The sequence below is a fragment of the Syngnathus typhle genome, linkage group LG6, assembly GCF_033458585.1.
Source record: "Syngnathus typhle isolate RoL2023-S1 ecotype Sweden linkage group LG6, RoL_Styp_1.0, whole genome shotgun sequence".
NCBI classification, from domain to species: domain Eukaryota; kingdom Metazoa; phylum Chordata; class Actinopteri; order Syngnathiformes; family Syngnathidae; genus Syngnathus; species Syngnathus typhle.
In genome coordinates, this window is record NC_083743.1 from 12,073,889 (window position 1) to 12,091,938 (window position 18,050).

Genomic DNA, 18,050 nt, shown 5'->3' on the forward strand with positions numbered 1-18,050 from the left:
ACACCTCTGCTAAAAAGCAATAAATAAGTCGAAAGTCTATTTTGCCTGGTGTCAACACGTCCCTTTAAGTGTATAATGGATCAAATCATTAATAATCAATTGAATGTCACACAGGAGAAACACCTCCCGTTTCTTTCCTCTACCAATATTTTGTTTTATGTCCAATCTGAAGGTGTGATAAGATCTCTGAGTGGATGGCCGCCATCTTCAACCTGCAAGAGACCTTCTTGGCGAGCGTAGCAACAAGACGTGTCTATCCTGTAAAAATAGGATTGGCCTCTGTAAAGCCTTCTCGACGCCTCGGATACAACACACACGGCACTTCATTGAGTATGCGTCCAAGCTCCTCAGAGGATAGCCACACGGGCAATGTCTTGCCCTCCGTTGTTCTCTCTCTCCCATTTTCACCCCTTTCTTCTCAGATATTTCATCCATTTACCTCACAAACACATGAATATTTTAGTCGTCCTGTATGTCAAGGCTTCCCCTTTTTTTATCATGTACATAGCTATTGTTTCTTCTGCATAAATTAAATGTTAATGCTACTTGGGCATGCTGTAAACACTCAGCCAAAACAGTCATGACAGACATTTTGTGAAACTCAAGTAGACCAAGGCTGTCGGAGTGTATCATAGAAAAAAAAAAAAATGACAGGATTTTGATGATTGATCATAACGTTTCAATTAAGGCTCTTAAAATACTCAGATTTTGTTTTATACTGGCATGGCGTTCTCCTCGCATGCAGAATAACACAAAAGGATAATTTCCTGAACAAAAAACAAGGTGAGGTAAAGGACAAACACTTTTAAGACTGACAGAAAAAGAAAGACCCCTTTCAATCGAGTCTAAACACGACAACAAGGCCACTGTGTGAACGGGAAGGCAATACACCGAGGATAGACATGAGAATAACGATGAAACATTTGATTGCGTTTCAAAAATAACCTGCTCATTAATGACTTTATACATTTGGGCATGATTTAAAACAAAAACAATCAGATGATGAGCTATCCTGGATTATGCAAAGGACCTGGTGCACAAACACTTATCGGTTCCATTTCTTTGTCCTCCCAATGATATTCATGCCGAATCCTGCAGTGCCCTATCTTTGCTCACAGCTGGCAAGTGTAACTAAAGGATTATGCAAGCAGCTTCTACAAGCAAATAGATTTCTCCCTACTTCAGAGGAAACTGCTAGTGATGCAGCGCCCGTCTATCCGCCAGGCATCCACAAAAATGTGCCTCCCAATTTCCTTTTTCTACTTGTTTTAACAGGAATATGAGGGAGTAGCGCAACAGCGTGTCTTGTGTATTCATGCTGACTAGTGCAGTTTAACACAAATGTGTTATGATAAAGTGTTACGCTCTTCAAACCATCATGTACTGGAGAAGTGCTGAAGAAATAAGATTTGGTACACAGCAAATAATTTGGTGGCAGAGTCAAGGGGAATGTGCAAGGTGAGGTTCAAATGTTGCTGAAGGTTTGACTCTTAAAAAAAAAAAAAAATCAAACTTCAAGATTGTCAGCGATTTCTGATTCTCTCCCTGCCCTCCTGAGTGTCTCTGAGGGAGACGGAGTGCATTAATTAACATTGATCTGGAGTAAGAAAACACACTCGGATTGGGACGCGTCCAAGGCAATCGCAGCTGTGGGATCTTGTGTGTTACACGGATCACGTTTGATCATTCAGGTGACTCACTGACAAGAAAAGCACTCAGTGGCATATTCTATAAGAATAAAATTACGACAAACAAGTCATTGATAATTTTCCAAAATAAAGCCATGATCTGTGAAAAGATGAAATTTATATTATGCAAAATAATTTGCATGGTTATTGAAAAAATTTGAACAGAACGCTATGGAATCTGCATGGATAAGTTCCCTTTGGCCCTCGGATGTAGATCTGGACAGCTATTTTTCTTAAAAATGTTCATTTAAAACAATCTTGATGAGCAATTCTAATCTCAGTCAAATTGCATCTAGTTTGCTGAAAGTACGATTCCTTTGTGAGCCATTTAGGATGCTAACAGCTCATACTGCCCTGTTATGCTCACAGCAATGAATCAGTAGAACAAAAGACTGATCTGGAAATATCCAATTTAAATGTCCTTTTAAAACGTCTTATTGTATGTGACAACTCCTGCCTGAGTCGTCACTTTGCAGTGGTGTAGGCGTTTGTTTGTCCCAAGATCATCATAGCAAAGTTATTGGGACTTCATGTATGTCTCTGGTGGTCACTCAGAGCAAACAGGTCCTAGGTGAAGGAACAGAAAGCACTGCTTAGAACTGCCTATTAAAATGTAACATGTTTTCACTTTCCAAGACACGGCCCACCAGGGAAGCCGGGTCTGGCTTGATGGTGAGTGGCCTGGTTGACTGACTCATGAGGTCCACCAATGTGTTGAGGGGCTAGCGGGGGTAGGTGCATTGTGAGCTGAGTGGTGCTCAAAGGTGGACCTTGCTACAGAAGCTGGCTCGAGTTACAGGGAGTGTCATCTCTCTAAGCACAGGTGGGATCTGGGCTTGTTAGTGACTACGCAAGAATTGAGAACTCAGAACCTGTACATGCTAATGAGCCAGGCCAAGAGATGAAATTGCACGGATGTCTACAAAAACTGGAAAGTTACATTTACGGGTCCAAGATCATAAGCTACACCTGCCCAATATAGTGTGATACAATCGCAGTGTATTGAAATTGTAGTACAGTAGTGTAGTGGTACAGCTCTGCATGTATTAAATTGGGCTGTTGGATTTTACCATCTCATTTTGATAAATAGGTGAAGGAAATGCACATTTCTTTTGATACAGTTCGATATCGCATTTAATTAAACTGCATGTGTTGAATATATTATTTCTCTGGTGAATAAAGACAAAAACACTGAAAAAAGATAAAATTATCTTATGCATATTTTTCCTAAATATGCAAACAAATGTACTGTATGTACACAGAACATATATCTACAGCGGGGAGAGGCTCAGTTCCTTACAACCCTGAATAGGATAAGTGGGATAGAAAATGAAGTGATGGACTGATGGGTCATGGCTCTGCAGCCAGACATTATCCATATGTTGCAATTTAAAAAAGGCTTCATTAACAGTACGTTTGGATGTGTAGAGTCGGTGTACTGGTCAACCTTTCAATTAAAAGTTGTTTTTGAAGCTAGTGAAAAACGTACCCACAGCCATGACAAATGAGTCAGAATGTAAGGAAAAGAAAGACAAATTGAGAGTTTGGCTGTGAGAAAGGCAACAATTACACTTGCCCTAGGCAGCAGAAGGAACCTGACCACGTTGCCATGGAAACTCATGTACAGCGGAAAGTAACGGGAAAATCAATTCAGAGTGAGCTTATCTCTGCTTTTCGCTCCCTCCCTTCTCATTTCACGAGGGCTACAAAGCACGTCTCCGCTCCGAATTGCGTTTTCACAATTGCAAGGCCGATGCTACTCTCGTCTCGGCAAACAATGATTCCCTCTATTCATTTTCCCCAAATGACAAACAAGGATTACATTATCACATAAAAAATGTCTTCAAATTCAAACCTCTCAAATGATGTGAGTGAGAGATGCCAGTGTGGATGTGCTACAAACACCACAAGACAAATCTCCCACTGTTTCCATCCCATCCTTCCTTCTTGCTGCCTCTTCCCCGTCCCCCATCCTCCCTCCTCACCACTTCGCCTCCTCCGAGGTACGACCGCAGCTGCAGGCAGGTGATAAGCATGTGCAGCAATGGGCGCTTGCCTCTGATTGGGTGGCTCTGCTCCTACGCTGATGTGAAGATTGCGGGGTGCGTCAGTCAAAAAGGCCACTCGGTTCTTGGCTGTCACCTCGTGATGTCGCTACCGCAAATGACTCGACTGGTGGGGATCACAATGGAAGCCGCAGCATCCCATCCTTTACGGAAGCATCGTGTAAGACTATCACAGACGTTCTGGTATCTTTGAAATGATGTCTACAGTGAGGTGACACTGTGGCAGGATTTGCCTGGCTTCTTGTTTTCCCCACTGCTTAAGTAGCAGCCTGCGGGCAGTTCGGGTGCTTGGATCTTAGATGCTTGCTGTGCAAGGTGAGGCCAATGACAGGCTGCAAGTCTACTACGTGCGTGCGTGAGAGTTCTCAAGGCTCACGACAAAGAAGAGCAAAGAGGAGAGAAAGCGATCCTTGAAGAAAAAAGAATGATGCCTAACGCTTCGTTCAAATAAAAGATATGAAAGGTCACCTTGTAGTGAAGTCAGCTGATCATTCCGGAGGTAGAAGCAGGCATGTGATTGTTGTGTGGATTGGATGATTTGAGAAAAAAATAGTAGGATACATAGTAGGATTTATTTATGTCCTGTAGGACAAAGCCAAACATTTTCTGCTATGATTTTTAATATACCGTTAAGGTTCCAGTGCAAAATAATATACCGTTGAGGTTCCTGTGCAAAAGAGGAGGGAGAGGTGAATGTGCTACTAAGCTCAGTGGATTTGTAGTTCCCTTTTTATTCCCTCTTTGATAACCCTTCATCATGGCCTGACTCGGTGCATGCTTCCAAAATATTCTGTCATCAAAGTAGTTTAAAGTTCGCACCACAATTAGCTAGGAGTGTGATTAAAGAAAATGAACAGCTCACTAAGAAGACTCTTTTGTGATTGGTTGGTGTCCAGCAGGTGCTCTCAAAGCAGGATCATGTTTAATCAGTGTTACAGATGCCCAGCGTGAGATCGCAGACACCAAGGCTTTGTACGAAAGTTTTAAAGAGGCTCAATGCGATTTAGTGTATTTTTCCAGATTTGCCACCCTGGGAGCAGAATAAGGCCGCTTCTTAATCCTTGGCTGGATGGAAGACGACGCCAAGACAAATAAAAATCTGGTGAAAAACCCTTCTTAGGTCAGCAGGGTGATTAGAATTATAAGTGGCTTTTAAGAATTTAATCAGTCACTTTTAAGATGGGATCAGACACTTTTGCATACGGGATGTGACTAAAGACCCAGTTTGACTCCATTTCCCCTCCCGTTGGCAGCATATGGGAAGGCTTCAGCTCAAAATTTGCCACCTGTCACCAACTCGCGCAGCCGATACAAACAGCAGCCATCCAAATCCCACATCCAGGAGAGTTTATAAACAGAAATTAATTGCTTGTTCCGCCAGTAATTAGCCAACACCATGCCTATTACTAATCTGTGCTTTGGCATAGCGCCAGGCAAATTCTGGCACCTCTCCAGTCCGTTTTCGCCAATGTTTCTCGGCAGTAATCCATAAATCAGACAGGGTGGGTTATCTAAATTTAAACATTAAATATGAAGCATTGTTTTTGCCATCTAAATGTGTCCTATAATAATCATGCTTTCCTGCCCTGGCCACACAGAAGATGTAATAGCGCAAAAATAGTGAAAACCAAGTCTCGTTTAAAAATCTGTCGTCAGTCCAAGTTAGAAAAAAAAAAAAATGGGCATCCCCATCACAGGAAGCCAAATTACCTATTAAAGATGAGAGCCTGCTCAGTCTCCCAAAGCGTGCAGCTATCAGCACCCTAATCATTCCCTACCCAAACAGCCTAATGGCTGCCATATTGCTACTGTTTATTAGTAAACACTGATGGAAGAGTGCCGGCTTCAACAGTTGTTGATTTTGTCTATCCGCATGGAGTATCAGCTGGTAATCACAGCCATCATGCCAGCTCGTTACTTGTTGCTCAATCCCCTGTCACTAAATAAACTGCTTCATTGCTTTATGTGCGCAGTGATTAAGACACAGTCAGATGTCTCCAGTAAAACAGTGGAATCTCCGAGGTTGAATACAATCTGTTTGGGGTTGTTGATTTATTTACATTTTTTGTTCTCATGAGAAATATGGAGAGCTCATAGACCAGGAGTGTCAAACTCATTTTTTTCGCGGTCCGCATAGTAGTCATAGCTTCTTTCGGAGGGCCATTATGACTGTCAACCCAAATAAATGTATGAGCACCTCATATTATATACAGTAAAAGCTACAAAACAAACTGACAGATAACTCGTTTTCAAATCAGACAAGTAAAAACTGGTCAAATATTTCAAAAAACAGATATTATTAAAAGTGAAGACCATTTGCAATTCTATTCTAGACATTCTAGATTCTTCTAATGACACACGAATTTGATGCACAATTTGTCTTCGCGGGCCACATAAAATGCCGTGACGGGCCGTATCTGGCCCCCGGCCCTTGAGTGTAAATAAAAACAAGCCAATTACTAATATTACAACAATGAAGCAAAAATAAGTTTTCGCACTACTTTGTCTAAGTATGCGCAAGAAGGAAGAGAGTTACAGATGACCTTAGGTTTAAGATGCTTTTGGGAACGCCAGCCTGAGATCGATTTCCCTCCATCTCTGTCTCAGTAACCCTGCTATCTATCGATCCTTATCAAATATGTATCACGTCCTCAAACCTTCACCACAGCTAAGAGGAAGACTTCAAACGCATCAAACAGAGCCAAAGGAAAAAAAAAATCTTTCTTCACGAAACTGTAAACCTCACAGGCCCAGACTATGAAACCAAACATCAGCTCAAGATATGCGATCCATGCCATCCCAATTCTATTACTATTCATGAACACTTGAAAACACCAATCAAACATTTTATTGAGTTGCTTTTTGGGGCAATTTTATAAAAATACAAACTATATTTATATTTGTATGTTTTTACATTATTTTATATTTTTCTTATATATACTATTCTTCCAATTCCGACAACGTATTATGACGAAAGCAACTATTGCTTTCAAACGTCACTCTTCACTAAAAGGGTCTCGAGTTGTCCTTTTCCAATTCCCCAAACTCCTCTCACACAGCACTCGTACGTTGCAAATGCACAAAAAGCACCCTTCACCTCATGTTCCCATCATTCTCTGTGGCAGCAATGTAATTAATGCACACATCTATTGATTTCTTTTCCCTCTGTCTTTTCAAATTCATTTTAGGAGAGTACATCCAACCACCAACCAACCAAAGGGTCTTTCTATAATGACAGTTTGCATTACTTACTTTGAATATCAGTAGTACTACTTACTGTCTTTATTGCGTGTTAACTCACATGGCACCAAACCCGTTCTGCTTAATACGTGTTGACAGGCTTGCAAATGAGCCAATGAAGCCATCAAAACTACTGAAGATCACCCAAAGATGGCACCAACAAGTGCAGGGATCAGACTAATTGCAACAACTATATTTAGCGGCATGTCTTTCATTGAATAATTAGTTCTTTTTTGGTTTCTCGCTGATCCATCAACATATATCAGGAAACCGAGGTGTGGCACAAACAAATCGTTGTGGAAATTCATTTTTATGCACCCAAAAAAACAAAGCAGGTTTTAAAGAGATCCCAGATGCTTTCTGTCTTGATCAAGCGCACCTCAAAATGTTCAGGAAGCAATCCTGCTGCAACCGGACACAATGTTGAATATTTTGTACCACAATAAGACTTCAGCTTTTGGTCCGAGCCCCACAAGCCTAATACTTGTCATAAGAGCAATATCCCAATACAGTGCATATGCTAAATCGATACACGTTATCAATTAAAAGGTGTATAAAATGCAATTTTCCATTCGAATGAGAAGCCTTCAAGTGTACCTGTGTAGTGTACACGCACGAGTGTTTAGGCATGATTGCAGTATTGCGCTATCCTTGAGCCTTGACCCATTTTCGGCCTCCCTAACAAGCACAACAAGCCATGTTTGCGCGACGAGGAGAGAGATGGAGTCTACAAGGGCGAGCGCGAGATGAAGGGAGGGAAAGTGAGAAAGAGATTATGTGACCGACGTGACGCAGCCCCTTGTTTACCGAGCAAAAAGCCTCGCCCACTCACCTCCCCTCTACCTTTCACATCTCCTTCTTATTCTCTTGTTCCCACAACTTGCCTCCTTCCGTCCTAATGCACACACTACATTGCTTTGCATCTTGTTCCCTCCTGAGCTTATTTCTGTCACGGTGGCCTCCTTTCAAGGTTGGTCTGACTTTGGGCGTGTTGGATTTACAGCCCCCGTCTCTACCGGCTGCTCAGTGCCTTCACTGTCAATCTCTGTGAAAAACGGAGGCGGTGGCACATCGCCGGCATGATAAATTCCAGAGAGCAATGATCCGTTACAGCCAAAACACCTATAGTAGCCTATTTGAAGAGATCCTTAACATCCCCGCTGCTAAGTGTGGTTAAGACTGTGACTGTATTAGCTAGCCAACAGTTTTATTAGGCTCTCTAAGCACTCTGTAAGGAAGAACGACATTAGGAGGCCTGCGCAGAATGCAAGAGCCACATTCGGCTCTTAAAACGTGCAGTTGGGCAGCCGCCGACTTCAGTACGACTGTAACTGAGATTTCCTTTTTTTTTTTTTAACAGATGCCCTTAGTATTGACGGAGTGGATGGAGTCATTTGCATAAAGCAAAAAAGAAAGCAGCATTTTCCACACAAGAGGAAATTGACGAGGGCACTTTGCCAAGCAAGTTATGCAATGAGATGCAAAGGAGAAGAGGGCATTGGTGAAGGCCAGTGGAGGTGGATGGTTAGGAAAAAGATAATTGTAAGGAAAAAAGACAAGATGGAGATTTTTGTGGAAGGGGAAGAGGCAACGAGCAATGATGGCTTGCTTTTCAATCAGGTAATACTATACCTGTATTTTTTTAATCCCTTTCAATGTTTATAAAAAGGCAGAAGAATCAAATGCTTTTAGATTAAACAAAGGTACAATATAGCTGTCGCCATTCATGCAACATAAGTCGTGGCTTCTTTTGAGTTCAGCAGCTTTGTGTTCAAGATCCACATTTCACACCGACTAAATCACTTGGCATATACATTGACAAATAGCATCATTTCAGTAATCATACTTTTGTGGCATTTTGTCTGAAAGTGTGCTGTGAGACTTTTCTAATGTAAAATATGTGCTTTGGCTCAATCAAGGTTAGTGCACACTGGGTTAAACCATGAGCATTTCCTCTCTGTAATAGAAAACCCATAAAACATGTAAAACAGCATCTTCAACACGAGTTGAAATATTATTAATTCAATCATTCTGTTTTAATGTATTGTACATGATAAAAGAAAAAGTCATCCAATATTGAGCCAATGCACGAATTAAAGGCGCGCGGCTTCTAATGAGAAATTAATTCAAATGATACAAGGTTACATTACTGTGCGTGTCACATCCATTATTTAGAGATCTCTCGACCACCTCTACAGGATACATATTCAATGTGCTTAACCCTTTTAAATTTTAAAGTAATCTACACTTTCTCATATTCTCTTTTCATTTACGGTTGTTGTTTTTGCCCAATAATTTTCAATGCAAGTCACCTCACAAATATTGCACAATGTTTGAGCAAGCCAAATCATTTCAAGAAAAGTTTTGAAAGCAGCCTAGGGTGAAGGGCGAACAAAAAAAAAGAAAAAGCAAGAAAAATCAGTGAGAACTCAAAAGTTTGGAAGCTGTACAAGATCAGTGCCAGCGCTGGGCTAACAGTTCACACCTAATAAACTTGAAACTTTCAAGCTGATTAATGATACTCCCATTTCTCAAAAAACTATGTTTTCTTACTTGCTAAACTGCACAAGCCCAAGTGTGCAAGGTCTCACTGACATGTTGTTTGCTACTTTTTCCAACATCCATTTTTTGTCGGCTCTTCTTCCTGCTACCAAGGCCAAGGACATTTTGAATGATACGGAAAGTAAGAAGGTAGATGGGAAAACACAAAAACGACTCTCTTTCAAAAGCCACTCCACGCACAGCCCGCTGCCACACAACAGTGCGATTGGCAATACAGCATCACTTCAAAACAAGGCTCCACTATTTCATACACAGCACAACTCATCGCCATCCTGGTTCACTGCCTTTCTTCCCTTTGTCTCTTTCATCTCCCCATTAGCTCCATCAATTGTTTATCAAAAGCAGCAGCAGGGCATATGAAAGCTTGTACATGCAAGACCCGTTTTAAAATTCATGACGGGTTAATGGTATGTTAGTTGCGACGTTAGGACCCAGTGAACCAGTATTCACATTCAAAACAGGCCGCTTCAAATGACTACTAAGCAGTCCTTATTCTAGGAGGTAATTCATATTCTAATTAACTTTTCAATCACAGCTGATTTATTAGGACAGGGCCTACTCTGTAATTATGCATCTATTTTAGACCCATGAGTGGTTAGTCATTGATTATTATTTTTTTGGGAGGGCACACTTTTTTCTAGTTGTCGATGTTGCTACAGTGTAAACTAAACTACAACATAACCTATCTAACTATATAATTCTCAGTGGACCATAAAGACATCAGCAAATCATGTGAGACATCAGCACAGCACAATATAGTTAAAATAATGGAAAGCGAAAAGGTCCCTGGATTGATTCCAGCAAGGACCACTCTGACTTTCGGTCTTTCGGTTCACATGTTCTCCAGCTTGCTTCGTGGACAAAACCATTTCCATTGAGGTGGTGGTTAGCACGTCCGCCTCACAGTTCTGAAGTTCTGGGTTGCATGTTTTCCATGTGTTTGCGTGACAGTCCTTCACCTTCTCCCCACATTCCAAAAGCACCCACGTAATCTGTGCTCTGTGACTGGTCCAAAACTGATTGCTCAAATTTAATTTACCTCCAGTGAAGAGCATTGGTTTGAATTCTCTGGGCTGAAAGTCAATTCAGCACTCTTCACACTCACCCTTGTTTTTTCGCATCTCTCCAAGCATTGATTGCTCCTCCCTCACCTTCTAATGCAAGAGAAGTGCGCTTGATGTTCCCATTCCCAACAAAAAACAGAGATTAATAATTCAACAAGGCTCCGAGACAGCTTTATCTTAGTATGTATGTCCATTGAGACCTGGTCTTCTTTCACGAACAATCGGAAAAAAAAGTGAGCCAGAGAGAAAAATGTCAACTGGAGAAGCAGTTGGAAATCCAGGCTAGGTCAAACTACACCTGGTTGCCACTATCAAAACTCGGTTGGTATCTTTCTGCAGCGTGTTCACCCTTGGAGTGAGAACAACCTCTCCATAACAGCGTGAGCTGGTGGATCTGCCTATGCATCAGAATCCACCATCAAATATTTATCAGAGAGCAGCAGTGATTTTGACCGTGTGCTCATGCTTTTGACAGCGCTCGCTTGCCGCAATTTTTACTGGAGTAAACACAGGCAATCCAATATTGTCGTTCTTGCAAAAGAAGGCAAAAGAGAACCGCGTACGTATAGAATAATTCATTATAAACACTGCCAGATCAGCTGGAAAAATATAATTGCTCCCGGTAAAATAGAGGTGATTTGTTTTATTTAAAGCAATTCCAGACTGTGAAATAGACGCTATGGTATTTTATCCTTAGGACGCAGATGAAAAGAATACCAGCCCTTGTGTTGTCTGCATGATTCACTACATCCAACTCGTATCTGCTTGCCGCATATTTCGCCAAATCTCTATGACATTAGGCAATGTCTTTTAACTGGCAGCTTGCAGTGAGTAAGTCAGGAGAGCTCGCTAGTAAATACGTCTCCGGCATGGATCAGAGGACACGGCTTCATGCTCGAGCAGACACATTTAAAATGCCACCAAAACACCGTCCCAGATTTTGCCCTCAGTCAAATGACATCAAGTGCTCACTTAGAGGTCCCTGAATGCACCGGTACGAAGCGGAATCAGACCGTAGGCGGAACACGGAGCAATCACAGAGAAGAACCGATAACTTGAGTAAAAAGTCAACGCTTGTTGTCATGCCGAATTGCATGACGGAAAAAAATAAGCTCTGCGATGCCATGTAAATTGTTCTGGCTGGGCTCAGGTTGAGAATGTGTATAGACAAGAGGAAGGCACATGCATCAACATCCCCTGGCTACCAGGAAGAAACTAGTTACAGGGAACGGGTGAGTCCTTGTGCTGGCACACCGATATGGCAAACCGGTACGATGACTCACATGGGGGAAAAAAAAAGTAGAAGTTGTCGTATTAAGAGAAAAAAAAAAGGCAAAATTGCAAGAAAAGTCAGAATTTGGGGTAAAAACAAGTATTTGTGGAAAAGAAAAAAAGAATTCAGACTTTATTCTTGCAAAATTACTTTTTTTCATAGTAGTAGAATTTCATTGTCAGAATAAAAAGTGTTTGGAAATATATTGACACCCAATGTAAGGTAGTGTAGTTATGACTCAAAATCATTTGTTTTGGTTATGTTATTTTACAAGTGTGTACAAGCTCTAATTCCAAATACATGTTTAATGCTTACATGTATTGTTATTATTTATGGAATTTCATAGCTCCTGCTACACAAAAGATGAAATAGAAAGGACAGGTTATGCTTGATTATTTTGTTACTCAGAGAAGCCAAAATAAAAATGTGGTAATTGGTATATAAACACTCACTTAAACTTAAAGTCTGCAAATTTGTTCAGCACTGAATAGATAATGTAAAAACTTTTCCTTAGAAGATCAAAATTTCAACTTTATTCTCCTCCGACTTGTCTCTTAATACAGTATATCAAACATACTCCTTCAATTCCAGATGTGTAATTCACGGTAAAGCCACTTTGGCCACTGTACGTTAAATTCAAGTTGAATAGACTGCAGCGTAGTCAAGGCATGATTTGAAGCAAAAGAAGCCAATTAACATATTTGCAAATCACAAATAACATTTGCTCTTCTATAAACATTTGATTTTAGAAAGTGGCAGAGTTTGCGCAAATGCAACACAAAAACTAGGCGATCTGTTTAAAAAAAGTCAGTGAATCATCCAGATCACTGCAAATGACCTTCAAATAATCCAGACAGACATTACAATTCCTTATTGAAATTGCATAGTGGTCTTACCTGAGTTGATTGAGACCGTGTCTTTCTCCCATGATACAACGCTGACGTAGAACTCAACAGAAGCAGGGATAATGCACTTGAAGACCGCTACACTGCCCCGCATAGCCTTCTGGTCGGCCACTCTAACTGTGTAGGGTTCCCGTGAAACTACACAAGATAAAGAGTAAATTAAAACACTTTAAATACTGAACACTTTCCTGATCTCTGATCATTATTTGGACAAAATCTCCAAAACATCTCCTGCACCATCATAGAGGACTTACCAGCTTTAATGTGGACATCCTGACTCCTAATTTTGCCGGCGGGGTTTTCGGCAGTGCAGTAGTACGTGTTGTCGTGGATCAGCTTGCTGAAGCTGGATGGCAGGAAGTTGAAGATCTGGAGTGTTCCGTTGGGGTGGACATGGCGGATGCCCGGGACGTCATAGATTTCCTCACCGGTGGCTAGGTACCAGCGCAATGAAGCAGGAGCTGCACCCCCAGCAGGACAGGGCACTGAGGTCCCTGTGGTGCTGGCGAATACTACCTCTTGAAGCGATGCATTGACAAAGTATAAGCTAGAATGTAGGTCCTCACTGAAAACTGTGGAAGGAGAAAAGAGACAAAGGCTGTGAGCACATTTTATGTTGACACCATTTACATTGCTCAACTCCTATCAGAACCATAAATAGATTTCATTCCAAAAGAACGGTAATCTGATTCTTAGAATCGATGATTTAACAAAATTACCTCAAGAGAAACTAAACAAAGACAACTACAAAGACAAGGACAGTGAAGCGACAAGCAGGAAACTAGATGGAATCAAACTGATGGAACAAGGAGGAACACCTAGACAAACAAACTGAGGGTTGGATGGAGCTGATTGGTTTGGATAATTAAGGCAAAATAACCAGACCCTAAATTCTAAATCAAAACCAAATCAACAAAGACAGATCATGACGATATTTAAGGGAAAAAAGAAAATTGGCATGAATCTGGATAAAAGTGGTAAAGTGGGGGTGTCATTTTATCACAGGTGACATTGGAGCAAGTTCTTTCAGCAAGACACATTTTATTTCTTTGCTTTTAAATGTATTTAACTATTTTCTTTGTGAATGATTTAAAATGCAGTACCTTCAATTATGTGAAGCACAGAATTGTGTCTAAAATTTTGTTGTACAGCCCATACGGAACAGCCCAGCACCAATACAGAGCATGGATATTGCATCGACCGCCATCTTTGACAAATATTTATAGTACATAATCAAAATGTGTGAATGTGTGTGATTGATAGATGAGGCCAGTATTTTTTTTTTCTTTCATCACCTGTGAGCAAGTACTGGCAACCATGTGTGTCGGGCCAAAATATTCGTTCCTGCAGTACATGCTTCATGTTACTAGCTTGCCATCTGAGTCTAGCAACGAGCAGAGTGGCTGTGCTCTAAATGGCTTACAGTGACACTGACAGCAGGCTTGGACCCTCCCTGGGGAGAAAACATTTTAGCACTTCATAAATTCCTAACAAGGTTTCAAATTGCAGACTTTTTCCATCTTTTTCTCTGCTTCAGTAGATTTCAATCGGCAATAAGATCCTCTAATGTTTTTCCCCTTCACCAATCTACACATTTCAGCAAATCAAATCTTTATGGAAAGTGAAATGGTTACATATGTATGTATTGTAAATTGTTTCTCCTGTACACAAGAAAGTTTTCGAAAATGTAGACGGAGTAAGGTAAAAAGGAAGAACAATGATTGATAGAGCGATAGATCGATCGATTGATTCATTGATTGATTAACGTGGGGGTAAACTTTTGTTTTTCATGTGACTTACAGTCTTTCCATTGAATTATAAACTCAGCGACAGGTATAACTGGCAGAAAGAGTAGTTTTCAGCCAAACAATTTAGGTGCTTGTGTTAATTGAGGTGGTAGAGAAGTAGATCAAAGACAAGTGTGATTGCCGTGAAAGCTTTTATTCCATTCTAGCATCAGAGAAATTGGATTAGGATTTATGTCCCGGCTATTTTCATATTCGTCTGTTTCACATATGAAAAGTATGTGAGCGCGACTCACTTCAGCTAGGCTGAGAGCAAAAGCCAGATTGATTTAATTAAAAAATGGAGGAATTGACTGTTTCACTGCACTGCTCGTTTTTTTAATTGACTTTGCTCCCCTCAGCCAGGGAGCACATGGTCTGGTGACGCAGGTACATTGCCTGCTCAAACCTCACAAAGAGGAGCGTGGCACGCCCCAATAAACGGCCTCAGCACCTAGCCACTTTGCTTGGGAAGAAATGCATAATTGGTGTCATTTTTCATGAGCCCATCTGTAAAGGTGAAGAAAGCAATTTTGTGTTGAATGTGCTGTTCGACTTATGGTACACGATGTGCTGCAGTTGGGAAAAAATACATTCCTTTGTGCTGTATTATGTAAAGATTTACTGTAGTTCCTGTTGAACTATCTTTGATTGGAAAGTCTTCCATCTAGACATCCATGTTCATGTTTCATGTTCAGAATCACAACTGACTTGGAGTCTATCTTTACTGAATTTGGACGAGAGGTAGTGTACACCAAGATTAGTCAGCAGTGGAAGGCACATGTAGACAACCATTTGAATTTATGAATTGCGCCTGTCAACTTCCAAAGATTTTCATCTTGAAATTTGTTTCATCGTTATATGCGTAAATATTGCCCTTAACTTTGATGTGGAGCAAAATAATAAAAAATAAAATAGAAATTGTGAATTGAATCAAATTTCGATATCTGTCAGGAAAAAACATTCTTCTATCTTTTCCTGAAATCATTCAACCCCATTGGCCAGCGGCACATAATAAAAAGCTCAACATATTTAAAGCTAAAAATATTATAAATATTTCTTAGTGTCACTCCAAACAAAAGCCACGATTAATACGTTTCTGATTGTTTCAATAAAAAAATGGGAAGATCAGAATTTTCTATGTTGGATCACAGAAGTGTTCAGTAAATTTGCATTCAAAGATGTTCACCTTGTTTTTGCGCCAAATGTCTGACACATCTTTTGTTGCATCATTTTATTTTGTGCAGTTTCTGGTTGGTTAGATTCCACATTGAGGGGAATGGGAAAAAAAATTGGGAAAGGAGTTGAGATTGTCCTGCCAAGTCAAAGCAAAGGAAATTCTGCAGAACGACAAAAAGAAAAAAAACATTGGTCAAGTGATTCAAACGCCCCACTTTAAACGTAACCCCAAAAATATTTCTGAGACAGGCAGATGCCAAGCAGTCCGAAGTGACTAAACGCTCCCACTCGTGTGATCTGCCTGGAGGCGATACACCATGCGCCCAAGCTAAATGACTGTCCTCCAATTTGCTCTCATGAATATTAAGCAGCGCTGTGACAGTAGAAAGCGTTGGCTGCGTGCATGCCGCTGATTCTCACCGACAGATCTGTCCTGTGATGTTTAAGAGAATACGCTTAAACGATGTCTAAATTATACACTCGCTGCTTCTGCATTTGAGCTCACGAGAGAGAACACACTCTTTTGCTCCCGTAAATGGAAAATATTTGGCTTTGATATCAAAAGATGAATGAGACGACACGGTTTTTTTCCCACCAGCTTTTTTTTTTTTTTTTAGAATTAAACCTGAATCTGTAACACTATTTAGAGCAGGGGTCACCAAGTCCGGTGTGTTGTAGTAGGGCTGCACCTACGTAAAAGGCTGGATTGGCGCCCTTGAGGACCAGAATTGGTGACCCCTGATTTCAAGGATGGCAAAATTTTCAAATTAGCAAAAGTATTTGCATTATTTTTGTGACAGAGGTGTGGTTCCATTCCATCGATCATTCAAACAATAAACAGCGCTTATTCTGCACTAATCAGGGATATTGATCATGGGTTTGCCATCAAGTATTGTCAAGAACCATGCAGAATCTTGTTTTGGTATTCCCCCCCCCCCCCCTCCTTGACCTAGTTAACCAGAATTTGATGAAGAAAAATGAGAGAGACGTATTTATAGTATGCAAATCCTAATCCCTTTGACAGACAGAACTGGATGAAATTGTAAATGCCATTCATGGTTTATTTAGTCTATAGAGGTGTGCCATTTTCAGCGTAAAGTCTCACATGTGACAAGAAGATAATCACTAGCGCTGTTGAATGGAAATTTTATTATGCTTGTAGAATAATTTGACTAAAACAAGTATGACACAACACTGGAAGACACTGCCTGCCAGCATCTCAATCTGATTTCACCATTTACTCAAATCGTCACACATGAGAATAAATATCAATAGCTTTTGAATGGAGGTGTGAATTTGTTCATAATGAATTCCCTAACTGGCACTTGCAGCACAATACGCTGCCCACTCATGAACTCATAAAATGAGGATTAACAAATGTATCTGTTGGTTGTTAATAATGTTACCCTTTTCTTCTAAATACATATTTCTTGAGGATATTCCAAGCTCACAGTTCATCCACCGCATTGTCACTGTTACAGTGTGTCAGTAAACAGTGAACCTTTGTGCTTCACTGTGATACTCAAAGACATCTGATTGAGATTTGAGTGGAACTAATCTAATCCCTTCCCAAGTAATCTAATGGCCGGCATACATCATCTCTCTTGATAACATGATTAAGCAGCAGCCTTCACGTTGCACACTTGCTGACAGAGGCCTGCCTGACTTCAGTCGGTCACGGCGCATCCTGGACGGCCAACCTTATTATGTCAGCAGTCATTAAGGTTAAAGGCCCTCAAAGGAGTCGCTATGCGTTGTCTGAATATGACCAATGTCCACCTGCAAGTGAAGCTAACGTGCGTGGTGGGTCAGCACAGGTTGGACTGACCCTGATGAAGAGAAGCTGCTGAGGTAACATCACCTGTCACAGATTGGCCTCAGGTTTAATAAAGTTGCAGAGGACTTTTCTTGGTGAGTGTCTTTAATATTTTAGAGATTTAAATCATGCAGTAAAATCTATTTTAATAAGTCTTGCTGTAGTACCAACAACCTAAATTTGAACTTTGACAGCCATTGTTGAAAGCTTTCCAGGTTGTCGACAGTACAACCATAGCGATGGAGTGCGCCATTGTAGATCAAATCACCCTATGCAAATTAAGCAAATAAAATCTGTTCCCAGACCAGTTACCGGAGCCTGTCCTGATCCAGTTATGCACACCACACGGAAACCGCTGTGCTTCCCAAGCACAAGAACCACCAATTATTTGGGCCATTTGTTTGGTAATCTCTACCAAGTGTGTATGTAAAGAATGGTCAACATTTGCTTTATTAATGCAATATTATTTCTCG

The 18,050-nt window shown here is 40.7% G+C and overlaps 1 protein-coding gene across 1 annotated transcript in view; it reads right to left on the reverse strand.

The window, feature by feature from the left end:
• Window positions 1-18,050, reverse strand: part of dscamb (Down syndrome cell adhesion molecule b) — an 80,315-nt gene that overhangs the window by 54,506 nt on the left and 7,759 nt on the right. The window contains 2 exon segments of the mRNA XM_061281840.1: window positions 12,790-12,936; window positions 13,053-13,370. Coding sequence (XP_061137824.1) covers window positions 12,790-12,936; window positions 13,053-13,370 — 465 coding nt within the window.